General features: G+C 35.3%; 1 protein-coding gene across 3 annotated transcripts in view; it reads right to left on the bottom strand.

Moving 5' to 3' along the window:
* LOC106667468 overlaps nucleotides 1–14,276 on the bottom strand; it is a 170,139-nt gene continuing 155,863 nt past the window's right edge. For all 3 annotated transcript variants that reach the window (XM_024226366.1, XM_024226365.1, XM_024226364.1), the window contains exons 4-6: nucleotides 2,348–2,477; nucleotides 1,540–1,601; nucleotides 1–851 (exon numbers count right to left, since the gene is read on the bottom strand). In XM_024226366.1, the coding sequence (XP_024082134.1) occupies nucleotides 685–851; nucleotides 1,540–1,601; nucleotides 2,348–2,477 (359 nt within the window). In that variant the 3' untranslated portion in view covers nucleotides 1–684. The remainder of the gene's footprint in view (nucleotides 852–1,539; nucleotides 1,602–2,347; nucleotides 2,478–14,276) is intronic.

The following is a 14,276-nucleotide window of genomic DNA, read 5'->3' as shown; positions in this document are numbered from 1 at the left end:
AATACAAAGAAAAATAGCATAGGCACAGATTTACTTGTAAAACACAAAAGAAATAAGTGCACTGGTCAGAAATCTGGGACAATTAAAATACATCAAAGAAATAATTAAGTAATCTGTGACTATATAAACTATCACACCAATTTCTTTCTCCCCGAGTATAAAAAACCACCTTATTTAATTGCTTTAAAATCAAATTATATAAAACATATTGAAAGCATAGTTGAATAATGTCAATAAATCATTTTATCAAAGAAAATTTCTATCTTCTAAAAGTGGTATTCTATTCTACCCAACATTTTGTCAATTGTTATAAAAAATAACCTCAATACTGTAATTACCTTTATTTAAAGGGAAAGACAGAACAGTTTTAACAAAACATGCGTGAAACAGTTTCCTTTTTTAAACATTCAATGTTGAATATTTAAACAATTCCCAATTTTATATTAATTAACATATCTTGATTGCTGTCAGAAATTGAAAAACTCCGAACTAAAGAATAACGTAGGAAGTTACTCGAAGTAGTTCCGAGCCCACATTTGGCTCAATAATGGGAAGTTCAGGTGAGTCCTGTTGAGGTGATTGTCAGCTATCATCATCCTTGTTATTAGTTAGTGTGTTCCACAGTGGGCTCCTTGGGACATTCCTCGGCTCCGTCTGTACCGAAACAGACACTGACAGTCTATGCTAGCTGCTCGACTGCTCAATCTGGCAACTGCTATCTGGTTCTGAACGTTCTTCAACGACTGTATCGAGCTCGAGAGAAGGGAACCCTCTGGAAAGTGCTCTCTCGCTTCTCAATGATACAGCCCTTGGTCTTCCACTGGTTGCACTCGGTCCTGCTAAATACACTCCTAAAAAAGAAATATAAATCAATAAAGAATGTCAAAATGTATACTTTTGACAAAATAAATTTTTATTTGAAACTGTGAAAATCTACTGGGTATAAGATTGATCCGTTAGGCTTTATGGAAGGTTCGGAATATTACAGTATATGGAAAGGAAGCAGAGTTGAAGCACCAACACATCCTGAATATGAATTACCCGGACAAGAATAATTAAAAAGTACATATTTTATGTTCATCCAATTATAATAAATATGCCAGAATAATTAGCTTATGTTTAAGTAGCACTTACTGGGCCTGTCTACACTCGTTGGTTTTGATGTCACTCAAATGCGTTTTAGCTTTGAGCCATCTTCAGTTCCTCAATGAACATTGAACCTAACGAATGTAGATGGGCCCAGTGTCAGTTCAATGTGGGATCACTGACTAGCACCCAAATCCTCCATCAACGTCCGTTAGCATATTTGCAAGACATACGTACTTTTATGTATAAACCACCTAACATGACATACTTGACTTTAATGTTTTCATAACGAAATTATATTGCTATACATTTTCTAAATCATGCTCAGGTCTAATCTATTTTTTATAAGGTATCTAATATTATACAACTTAAATAATTGAGGTTTTAGAAGAATGTATATTTGTATCACATCGTGTATAAGTATAAAAGTTTGTTAAAATAGAGGACATTTACCAAGTTTGTGCATAGGACTAAATCTCGCTAAGGATATCGCTCCTGTTTCCGTCTCACAGTTTCTAGAACAAGAAAAACTTTTTCAAAAAAGAAAAAAAAAAGCTTTTATGTATAGATTGAATAATCATACATTTTTTAAAATAAGTTTAGGTCTGAAAATGAAGGAAATAAGACCTTTGGAAAATTTAATTATGATGTATAGTAGACAGATGTTTTTAATCACCCTGAATAATCCAGCAAGAAATGAAAAACTGTAATATTCATTTACTTAGATTTGTTATGTATTCTGTCATTTCTTTAACTTTATTTCTGATTTTTTTATTTAATCAATCCCTCCCTCCACACATCCATTAATACAACAATAATACATAATTCTATTTAAAATAAACAAGTAAAATTTATCTACAAGTAATAAATATAATTATAAGAAATGTAATTTTATACATGAAAGTATTTCAGACTTTTGAACATAGACATTGTTTTATTTGCTCCCTCTCCTACTGCCCATAAGAACAATAAAAATCATAAAAAATAATAAAAAAACGAATAAAATAAGTTTAATTACTAAATTATAAATGAAAGTAATGATGAGGGTTATTTTTACCCTTTAGGGGATAGTGGGAGTTTTCTCATGCCAGAGTGTTAAATAACTTCAAATTTTAAATAAAAATAAGTCTAAGCACATCCATACAAACATTTAGTATTTCTGATAAATATTATATCAAATAAATAGATAAATTTGACTATAGCGGATTATTCAATTCCAACAAGTATTTATTACTATTTCAAATAGAGAAAAATGTGATACCCTGCTCGTCTTCTATCTCTTTCCCTTGCTAGTTTTGCCCTCCTTCGCAAGCAGCATATTACCAAAAGTGCAAGAAGAGGAAAGCCTAGTATGCAGGACACAATCGGGATAACGATTGTCTCTGGAGCAACTGAAAAATAGAGTAATTAAGAATTAACATCAAAAACAGAAATAATACAGTTTGACTATAAACCGGGGTATACTCATGAAAAACCTCAGTATTCAAGAATTTCTTTTACAATATTAAATTTATTTTATTATTAATTGCTATCTGTACAAAAATATTCACTGATTTGTTGAAGTCGTGTGAAGCGGTCAGGAATTTTAGAAAAACACCTTTTACATTTTTCCCTGATGAAATGCCTGGTTCAAAATTTATTTTATTGATAACTGTATTATATTTTTCAAATCAATACGTGTTTTGTAATTCACCCAGACCCCGAACATGACCCGGATAAAAGCTGAAACGTCGTCAAAAAAATGGAAAAGTTTTTTCTTTCTAAAATGCCTCATTCCTGACCACTACTCACGACTTCAAAAAATTATAGAACAGCCGGTTGCTGCAAAACACGCGCTTTACATTGAGCAAATTGTACAGTTAACAAATCTAACCGATCTATCAGACCAGGAGGCAGTGGGGAGAAAAACCAGCCATTTTATTTAATTGGTGGAGTTAAGATAAAAGGTCACGAGGCCATCGTCGTTTTAAGCGGTCTGAAGGGTTGTAAGGGGTGGAAGAGGGCTAGTGGGTTAGGTTTGAAGGATAGTTTAGAATGGAAATTGAGGAAGCGTGTTCGGATAAGATCTTTCACGAAAGGGATTTTATGATCTTTATGGATCATTTCATCGATGACGTAGAAGGGAGCATACGGCGGAGAACTTTAGATAGAAAGGAATGAATTCTTTGGTTGTGGCCGAGCCCCACAGTTAGACCGTAAGTCCAAATAGGTCTGGAGTTTTTTTTTTTGTAAATGATTAATTTGTCTGGAGACTGAGTAGTCCATATCTTTTGTTAAGTTCTTGTCGTTTTAATCTTGTTTTAGGGTTCTACGTAAGTCTGCTACCTAAGTAAAGCCCAAGTAGCGGATTTGGTCCGATGATGTTTTTTTTTTACGAGGGTTCGCAACAGCAGAGGTCATATCAACCCTCAGGATGACGTTGTTTTTGAAAAAAGCCCATTTGTAAGAATGTCGGGTTCATACGGGGCCGCTGGATTCGAACCCGGGAAGTGTTTGCCTAAGCCGTTGCGACCACCGACGCCTCTTTTTGATATTTTAGCGGACTTGGTTCGAAGGTGGTATTATCTTGTTGTTAATGTGCACTAATGAGCAGGTTAAAAAACTTGGCTTATCGGATGGCTTGGCAGTACCCCACAGTTCCAATTTGTATGTCCATATTGGTCTTAGTAAAGTCTTTTATAGCATTCAATTAATTAAGGTTTTTAAGTTGAGATAAAAAAGTCAGTGTCACGAGCGGGATTCGAACCCACGACCTTCGGCTTGATACGCCGCTACTCTACCCCTTGAGCTATCGTGACTTCGATCCCCTCGGGCACCAACTTCCCATCTCAACCTCACCTTTTGAATTTTCCCTACTTTTTGCCATTTTAACTCAACTTAAAAACCTTAATTAATTGAATGTTATTAATTGGTCAAGCGGACCACGAAAAATAGTGAAGTCTTGTATAGCATGAGCTTTCTCTTAGTTGTCAAAATCGATTTCTGCCTTAGAAGTCTTTGAAGTAGTCTTAGAATTAAGTTTTTGTTTTTTAAGTCTTGTGTGGGGATTGTCAGTCTGCTGTCTAGATGTAGTCCCAGGTATTTGACTTGAGTGGAAGCTGATATCCCTTTGTTGTCATGTAATATAAGTTCGTATTAAGCACAAATATCTCTAAATATAAATAAAACTTTTGAACCACTTGAACTTTTTACTTTTGTTCCACCCCGCACTCAAACTGGCTCCCTACAAAGTTTTAAAGTCCTGTGGTTCTCGTGAAAGTGGGATGGTTTTTAATCTCCGCGGCTTTATCCGCTTTATCGCCATAGAGGATTTTTCGTTAGTTTTCTTTCTGAGTGAGTCACACATTTGGCAATTCCATCTTTGTCCTATTTTAATGGAGAAGCCCCCCCCCCCAAAAAAAAAGACGTGCCAACCTCACAGATGTGACGGAAATTCCTGTCGGAAGAGCTCATTTTTGCCTGCAAACACAACTTTTATTAATTAACAAATTAATTCCCAACGGCTTAACAGTAGCGAGTCTTCTTAAGGCTATTTTTCGAAATGCTCTGCCCGTTTTAACGGAGAAACGGACGTTGACGCCTTTATAGTCACTATAGAGACATATAAAGACTGCAATAATGCTACAGATTAAAACGCTCTGCCAGTTCAGTCCATGCTATTGTAGGGTAAAACTGCAACGTGGTGTTAAAAAGTAAAAAAAAGCTCACCAGCTAATAATAGTAGAAGACTTGCTGAAAGAGACAATGAGTCGACTGAGCTTTCCATTTCTCATCTCCGTGCACTTATTGCCAAATTGCCTGACGAACTAGATGTTGAAGCCTATCTAGACATTACGACTTGATCTAAGTTCTCAAGAGAGGACATCGCAGCACCTTTTCCAATTTCAAAGCGCTCTTAGAAAATATGCCACGACTGCGAACAAGCCACTAAAGTACTTAAACAATCCACTCCTGTAAAAGAGTATGAAAAGACCTCATAAGCCTCAAAAATAAATTACGCCCTCGATGTGTGCAAAAAATTTGGAGATCTGAGGGAAGACACAGCGAAAAGGAAAAAGTGAGAAAAAGTAACCAGAAGCACCACCGCCTAAGCAATCTACATTTTCAGGCAAAATAATCAGCTATGGCTGCGGTGCCCCATTCGAGCCAAGTGTCCCACTTGCACCAGCCAAAGGCCAAGCACCTGAAAACTATTTTTTCCAGATTTCCCATGAAAATTTTCCAGGACACTTGACATTTTCATCCATTTGTTGCCGATAAGTGTAATCAATGTTAATGGGGCAGGTTTTAAGACGGGCGAACGGCGTTATCTCCCCAGACGGATTCGGGGGGAATATGAGGATGGCCCTATCTCCCAAGACACGAGATCGGATTCGACATTAGCTCCCCGAGCGAAAGAAGGAATTTGTATTGTTGAGTGTGATACCGATGCCATATATGCATCATATTCCATCCCTAACCACCCCATGGTATGGTGCAAAAAGGATACTAGGAAGCGGGGTTTGTGCTCCCCAGGCAATGCAGCCTTCTGGCTTTGAACCTTCCTAGTTCCTTAGTTCAGTGCAATAGACTCAATCCTTCTCCTTAGAAGTATCAGATCATTGACTGTCGCTGCTGCAATTTGATTTCCTAAGTTTTTTCCGTACATTAGGGTAAACTCCATTGAGCTGTTTCTTCGCATTCGACGATCATATGGGTGGCTGTTTCCTCCTCCTCATTGCATAATCTCCAGATGGGATCATCGTTGTTTATGCCCATTTTGTGCAGATGTTTTCTCAGATGCCAGCGACCGGTTAGTAGTCCTACAACTCCTCTTTGTTTCGCCCTCTCCAATTGCAGCAATGATTCTGCCAGTCTTGGTGATGGTTGTTTCCTAACCACCTCAAACCAGATTTTAACCTCTCTGGCTAATAGCCTCTACCAAAAATAAGAAAGACAGTTGGGATTAATGTAGCCTCAAAATAAACGAAAAACATAAAAATATTTACAGTCATAGAACACAAAATCAAAAACAAAAATAATAAAATACACAAAACGAAAAACTCATAAGCACTTCTTGTATTCCTAACACTAAACCCCGACAGAATTATTAAAACAAAACTTCAAAAAGACAAATAAACCAAATACCAAGAAAAAACATCACCACCTAAAGAATAAGCTAATGCGCCAAAATAACTTAAAAACCAGACCCTAAAAAACTCCCAAAACAAATAAAAGTAAAATAAAATTTATCACCTCCCAATAAAGACCCAACACACAAACAGGAATCAAAAAAATCAAAGCAAAAACCATTATCATCCTAATATAGATATAGACATCAAATTATCATTCCCATGACAATCAATCTCACCAAAAGTGAAAGACCTAAATCCCCTCACTGACCGAAAAGCATAAAAAGATTATAATACAATATCAAGTACTATATATCTTTAATTTTTGAACAACCGTGATCTTTTTGAAATTTTCACTCGTTTCACCGCTTCACTTTACTAATTATATATTTCATTAAATTTCGTTAATTATATATTTTGGCGTTTTGTTATATTTAGTATTATTGGTATTTGAGAGCTTTACTCCTTTTTACGCCGGGGAGTTACTGATCCACTGGTCACTTTTGCTTGGGGAGCTACTTTCGAAAATATATAGCTTCGGGGAGATAAGTTCATTTTGCCTAATGTTCTGGAATTTAGAAAACAACTGAAATGTATACCAATATGCGACACACGAATACTTTGGACATTCTCCTCGGGAAGATAACGTCGAATCTCCTTTGGAGGCAGAGAAGCATCGCTGGTTGAAAGACAATGGACCTAGTTTTTCCCAGGCAAAGGTTTTCGGTGTTGAATTCACACACTTTGTTAAACTTACTCAGAAATCACTGTTTTTTTGTAAAGACCCAAAAAATGCTTTGAGTTTATGAACTTAGTGTTCCTTCGTCACTTCAGACCTTGGAGTTCTCGCTTCGAGTTATATTATGTTCGAGATAAATAATTGCCTCCATACAATAACTATTACCAAAAGGACATATCAACACAATCCAATTGAGCTTACTTAGATAAGTAAAAATAATATAAGGATAAGCTCAAGTCGTTATAAAAGTTACAGAAATATAGGGAAAACAAAAATCTGATTAACTCACGGTAGGTCAAATATTTGTTATTTCTCCTATACTGGCGTCGATTAGTTTATCTATTAGCATAAAATAATTGAAAGATTTTAATTGTACTAGATGTGCGTGTATGGTAAGAAATGGTCTTGATGATAAATAAATTGGGAGTTTTTTTTTAGTCGGTGTGGAAGAATAATGTCTGGTATCAATGTCCCCCGCGTTATTTGCTCTGGTTCGTTTTTGTCACTCTTCCACCTAAGGGTTTTGGAAAATACACTTTATTTCCGTTAACAGATGCCCCGTAAAACGGCCCTAATGAAATTGTCGCCCAGAAACTGACGTCTCATTCTAACTTTCCATTTACTTTGAAAGCAACGTTAGGTCTCCTGGAATGGGACACTTATTACTATATATAACTCTATTCATCCTGACAGGCCCCGCACCTGGGAATCGGCAGGACTTGCTAATTAATTTTAGGCCGCCGCTGGTCTTTTTGAAGTTAGAAATAACTTTTTAATTTCCATTCGGAATTAGCAATTATTCTCTCTTCTCTCCGAAATGAATGAAAAACGCTTCAGTATGTAGATTTAGTACCTGATATTCAGTTATTCAGTTATTTATTAATAATTTTATTGATTCCGTAAAGACTTGTCCTGTGCGGTTTTGTTGAGTCTTGGGAGAAAAAATCCGACAACTTGCTAATATCAGTTACCTACAATCCTATATAACAAGATAACTACTTGTCTGATACAGACTACATGGGTACTATTAAATAAAAAAGAAGTTTCCAAACATAAACAAAGTTGTTCAAATGTCCCTAGGAGTGTTTCCCAACCTTTGCCATGTCCCACTTAGACTTTTTGGAAAAATAGGATTATGTACTCTATTAAGAATAGATTAATTATGTGCTATTGCATGCTTTGACTATGCTTTAATTTATAGTTCACTAGTTTTCGTTCGCTTGACCAATTAATATCTTTCAATTAATTAACGTTTTTAGTTGAGATAAAAAAAGTCGATGTCACGAGCGGGAAAATTCAAAAAGGTTGAGATGGGAAGTTAGGGTCCGAGAGGATCGAAGTAACGATAGCTTACGTGGTAGAGTAGCGGCGTATCTAGCCGAAGGTCGTGGGTTCGAATCCCGCTCGTGACACTGACTTTTTGTCTCAAGTAAAAACCTTAATTAATTGAAAGATATAAATTTTTAGTATTCGCAATGCGTTTTGCAACCCCGAAAACCATGTTCCGCGTCTAGGGCGTTGGAACGAATGTGAGATTTAAAAAATGTTTGATCTGGAACTCATTTTGTGATGTTCTTCACTTTTTTAAATAAGTTATACTCCTTTAATGCACCAATATAAAAAGACTGTGCGTCTTCAACAGCAAAGATTACAGATAAAAATTGAATCGTCATTTGAAAAATATGATTATGCACTGCATTGAAAATAGGCTAATTACGTACTATTATTGTCTTTGTCTATCTATTAGCGATATATAAAAATTATTTAATTTCACTCTATTTCATAATATAATGTTACAATTTTATCAAATATCGATGTTGATAAGGATTCGGGTTGTATATAAACCTCTTCTTCACTAGCTTTTTTACTAATAACAATTACTTAAAATTAATAAACTGTTCAGGTACATATGTATCATAGGCGTTTGACTAGAAAATGTTTGCTTATCATGTTATCGGGTGAGAGGTTCTCCAATCCTGTCACCTACTGATAATAGGTGTAGATTCCCTGAAGAAGACAATAAAACTTGTCGAAACGTTGGGCATTGATATAAACCATTGCATGTTTTGAAGTCCACAAACCGACTCCTTATCAACATCAAACAAACATTTTCCCTTTTTTTATAGTAATGTTGTTAACTGAATTTTGCTTAATAAATTTAACACTTTTTGGTACTATATTTTTGTTTATTGATGTTGACTTACTATTGTAATAATAGTTTTTTTAAGTTTTACAAAAATACGAAAGATTACAAATAAGAATCGAATCGTCATTTGAAAACTAGGTTCTTGTATTGAATTCAGAATAGATTAATTATTTACTATTACTATCTTTGACTTTTCTTTAATTATTTATAGTATTCGCAATGCGTTTTCAAAAGCAAAGATTATATGTAAAAATTGAATCGTCATTTTAAAAATAGGTTTATGTACTGTTTTGTGAATAGATTAATTATGTGCTATTACTGTCTTTGGTGTGTTGTGTGATCTGGTATGTATCACCCTCAGGATTCACTGTTAGAAGAAACTATTTTATTGGCTGCTGCTGTGCTTGATCGAACCTGAGTGGGTGAGCTACCAGCTAAACAAAGTATTCTTATATCTCATACCCTTATTATTTATGAAATGTACGAACTGCCAGTCTTTTCATCGTAAGATTTTTGGGGCTACAGAGCAATACTGACGACTATTCCAGATATCGTTCCCCTTTTGGCGTGCACGTTTGCAGTTCGTTAGTAAATCTGAATCGTGTATGGCCTTCTTGCCTAGCCATACTGTTTTTACGTTAAATATTATTTTTCAGCTAATTCCGGAATTTGTAAAAGCAAATATTTCTCCTCAGTTGGATTTCTTACGTCAGGGCTTCATAAACTTTCAAAGAACAAAATCCAGGGCGGACCCCTCTCATTCCAGAATTTTACTTATGTAGTAAACACCGAAAATATGTTTTATTGCTCTTCGACAAGCATACAACATACAGTATCGTTAATACACGGTTTTATGATGGTTTCAGCGATGGTATGAGCTTTACCTGACTGTGCCACTCGATAACTTTTCTGGGTGTATAACCTCAAAATTACGACGCAATTTAACTGTTTGGAAGGATTTCGAACAAATCACAGCTTTACCCTGCTCAGCCTTTATAAATTTCAAAACTAAGTAGCTGTCGTGGTACTTCGCTTTTTAGATATTTTCCTTCCACTGGCTCTTTGAAGTGCACCTATTCGGATACTTGTAGAATTTGAGTGTGCTGGATAATGTTGAGGTGATTCATCTGAAGGCTGTGCTTCACTTGCTGTCAGTAACGTCCTTAGTGGAAGGTTGTCCTATATAATAGCCTCATCAATTCCAATTTGGAACTTTCCTGGCTGACTAGGTGAAGGAGAAACTGCAAGCTTCCTCAGAGATCCTGACTTAAGTCACCGATCCATATTGGAGTAAATAACTAATCAATGAGAATGACACAAATAGGTAGTGCACTCGCGGCAGAAGTTTGAGCTCGAATCACATTTTCGAGAAACAACTGCTTTGGAAAATCCAGGTTGTTCAAGAAGCAGTTTCCGGTAATGAAGACCACCAGTATCAACAAAATGAATTATTTTTGAATTATACTGGGAATATATGAAATTCCTAGTCGTCCAGTCTAGTACCGTCCGTCTCACCTATTTTGCTTACGTGTGCAAAAATAAACGTAGAATGAATAAATATAACAAACTTTCATTTTCAGTGTTCATTGTTATTAGTTTTTAATTTTATCTATTCATTCTACCTTTATTTTTGTAATTATTAATTTTTTACGAAGTTAAAATTTAAAAGTTAACGCCCGAGTTAGGGCCCGCGGAGTTTGGGAAGCCTGGGGCTTACATTTTGTCACGTTTGCACACCACGTAAACAATCAGTGTAACAATCTTGTTTTATAGCTACCAATTCAACTGAATAAAGAAATGGTGAGGGAGATTATTTTTCATATTTTTCCCCGTACAAAGCTCAACCAGGCCAAGCGTAAATAATATTACTTAACTAGAAATAGGAACAATGGTGAATAATTTAGTACAAAATATTAATAAATAAACTTGAATATTAGTAAATATTCCACTTCTGGTTTTTTCGTTGGTTTGCCTTAAAGCGGTTCCTTTCTTCATCTATTCTATTGACTGGAGGGGCGATTTTATATCAGAAATCTCCTTTGATCAAGTCAGAAGAACGGTTATTTAACCATGTCAAATTCATTCTAGGGCAGTGTATCCCAACGTGGGGCCTACGTGAGGAGCAATTAAAGTTTTAAGGGTGGCAATTTATACAATTATACAATAATTCGATTAATTTCGAGTCAACTATATGCCGATTCTCATTCGTCATTTAGTTGAAAAATCATCGAATCTTCTGATCCCCATGAAATAACTGAATTGATTTTTTCTGTTTTTCCGATCTTCATGCATTTCGTGGGATTTTTCAATATCACATAATAATTACTGTCGGTATTTTATTTTCACGGCGCTTCAAGTAAGGCGCTTCGCTGCAGTAATTTAAATTATCGTTCCTTAAAAACTTAGTAATGCTCGTTTTTTGATAATTCAGTATATTTTATTTAAAGTGTAAAATAAATGATATGTATATTAAATTGTCACGTTACATTAATTTGAAGTTTTTAAAGGTTTTCTAGAATAATGAATTAAATGAAAAAAAGTTAATGGCACGAGCGGGATTCGATTTTTTTCATCTCAACTAAAAACCTTAATTAATTGTAATGATTTAATTGGTCAAGCGGACCACGAAATTAGTGAATTTAAAGAATTAATATGAAGTACACTTCACTAAAGCTCTCAGTGGCCATTTCAATTGTCGTCGAGAATCCAAACCGATTACACGACATTTGAAAAATGGCAAAAAGGAGGGAAAACTCATAAGGTGGGGTTGAGATAGGAAGTTGATGTCCGAGTGGATCGAGGTCGCGATAGCTCAAGTGGTAGAGCAGCGGCGTATCTAGCCGAAGAACGTGGGTTCGAATCCCGCTCGTGCCATTAACTTTTTTTCATCTCAACTAAAAACCTTAATTAATTGTAATGATTTAATTGGTCAAGCGGACCACGAAATTAGTGAATCTTTAAGTAAGTTTAGCGTTAATATTAATTCCCTAGTTTTAGTTAATATTAATTAAGTAACATAATTAATATATTTCAATTACTAGTTATTCGCGTTTTTATGAAAAGGAAAAAACAAACTTAAAACTAAAATTTCAATAAATATTAAATAAACTGGGGGAGTGAAAGTGACCAGACCTCTATGTTTTTATCGAGTGTTGTGTTTTGTTAATTTATTGTAATGAATGTAATTTATTAGCGTGAAAGGAAGGGGTTGCCTATAACCCCGCCCCGAGGAATATCGAGTACTCTGGAGTAAGTGTATGAGGTCTGGAGAGTAAAAGTAATTTATTAGCGTGAAAGGAAGGGGTTGCTTATAACCCCGCCTCGAGGAATATCGAGTACTCTGGAGTAAGTGTATGAGGTCTGGAGAGTAAAAGTAATTTATTAGCGTGAAAGGAAGGGGTTGTTTATAACCCCGTCCCGAGGAATATCGAGTACTCTGGGCGAATGAATGTGACCAGACATCTATGTTTGTGGTGATGTGTATATATGTATTGTATGTTTTGTTTTTATTCTGTATTTGACAACCTGAGGTACAAACGAGAGACAAGCATTTTAGAATATCAACGTAGTATATATCTGAACTCTCTGGTAACCAGATCGAGACGCTCAAATGGCTGCAGTTTAAAACAAAATATGCGCGAAAGAAAAGAAAAAGAAGGAAAACACGCAGAGGGCCGGCGATGACCTCAGCTGTTTGTCGGCCCATAAACTTCCCACTTATATATATAATTAAATAACACCATAAATGTAATCTTATAGGCTTATATAATTTGTTATCAATACTGCCTTTTGCATATCAATACCTCTACAGTTTACTCAGAATCTATGAAACAATGATTGGAAAACAAGATGTGGCGTTTCGATTTTTATATACAAAAAATACCGTGCAGTTTATAATTCCTACCTTTTTGTATCATAATTTTAATGTTAAATGAAATTTATGAGCTTGAGCCATATAATTCAAGAAATAAAACCCTATTTAATCACACAACACTTGATAATCGAGATCAATACAAGTGATGAATTTCCTACTGAACAAAACATCCCGATATTTGAATATTCCCCATGAAATAATATTAATTAGTATTTTGCTATCGTGAATGATATAACTGGTTTATCAGGAGAAGGAAAATAAATATAATGAAATATATTCCGTGAATCGTATTACTTTCTAATATTATAATTTACATGAGGAAAACTGCATTTCATCCGCTATTTTGTTAAATTTGGAAATTTCAACCAAATTTATGGAGTTTTTTCTCTTTTCGAGAAAATACGGTTATATGAGATTTAAACATTTAACTCAAATTGGATATTTTACTTTAGCTGGATATTAGTTAATGACTGGAAAATATTTTTCAACGATGCACCTGTTGAAATGCGATGTCATCTATTCTGCGATGAAGTATAATTTGTATGTACCAGATGCTCTTTTTAAAAGTACTGTGGACTTAAATCTCAGGTGTAGGGTGCCAACAAACTCTTTACGTCCACCAACGACCGCTATTAAAGGAGAGAGAGAGAGAGAGAGAGAGAGAGAGAGAGAGAGAGAGAGAGAGGCGGGAGAAAATAGGAGAGAGATAGAAAAGACAGAGAAAGACAAAGTGAGAGGGAGAAATGGGGAGCGAGAAGGAAAAAACAAAGAGAGAAAGAGTGAGAGGAAGAAAAGAGGAGAGAGAGAGAAAAATCAGAGAGACAGAAAGAGAGAGATGGAGAGAGAGTGAGAGAGAGATATATCTTTCTGATGCGATCTTACCACGTTTGATCACAGTCTGTTTATATTGGTGCGTTAATATAGAATAACTTATTTTATAAATTGAAAAAACACAAAATGAGTACTAGATCAAAAAATTCATTAACTCACATATTGGTTCCAACGACCTAGACGCGGAACATGGTTTTCGGGGTTTAAAAAACTTTGCTTACCGTGTTTTATCTATTGTTCTAGCATTTTAATGTTATAGATTATGTACTTTGGGGTTGAGAAGGGTGTAGAAGGGATTTGAAAAAAATATAAGTGGGACATGGCACAAAAAAAAGGTGGGGAACACAGGCCATTAGGAACAACTGCGAGATCTTGATCGGCCCAACTCCGTACAATTGGTTTGCATGCACATGCAAGTTATATTGACTATTAAAGTTTGGATAAACTACTAGATTACGATAATTCTCTGCTTATCTGCGGATGTTATTG

The sequence above is a fragment of the Cimex lectularius genome, unplaced genomic scaffold, assembly GCF_000648675.2.
Source record: "Cimex lectularius strain Harlan isolate CLEC.00 unplaced genomic scaffold, Clec_2.1 scaffold171, whole genome shotgun sequence".
Taxonomy (NCBI): Eukaryota; Metazoa; Arthropoda; class Insecta; order Hemiptera; family Cimicidae; genus Cimex; species Cimex lectularius.
Note: the sequence above shows the minus strand (reverse complement) of the source record. Positions and strands in the feature narration are given on the sequence as shown.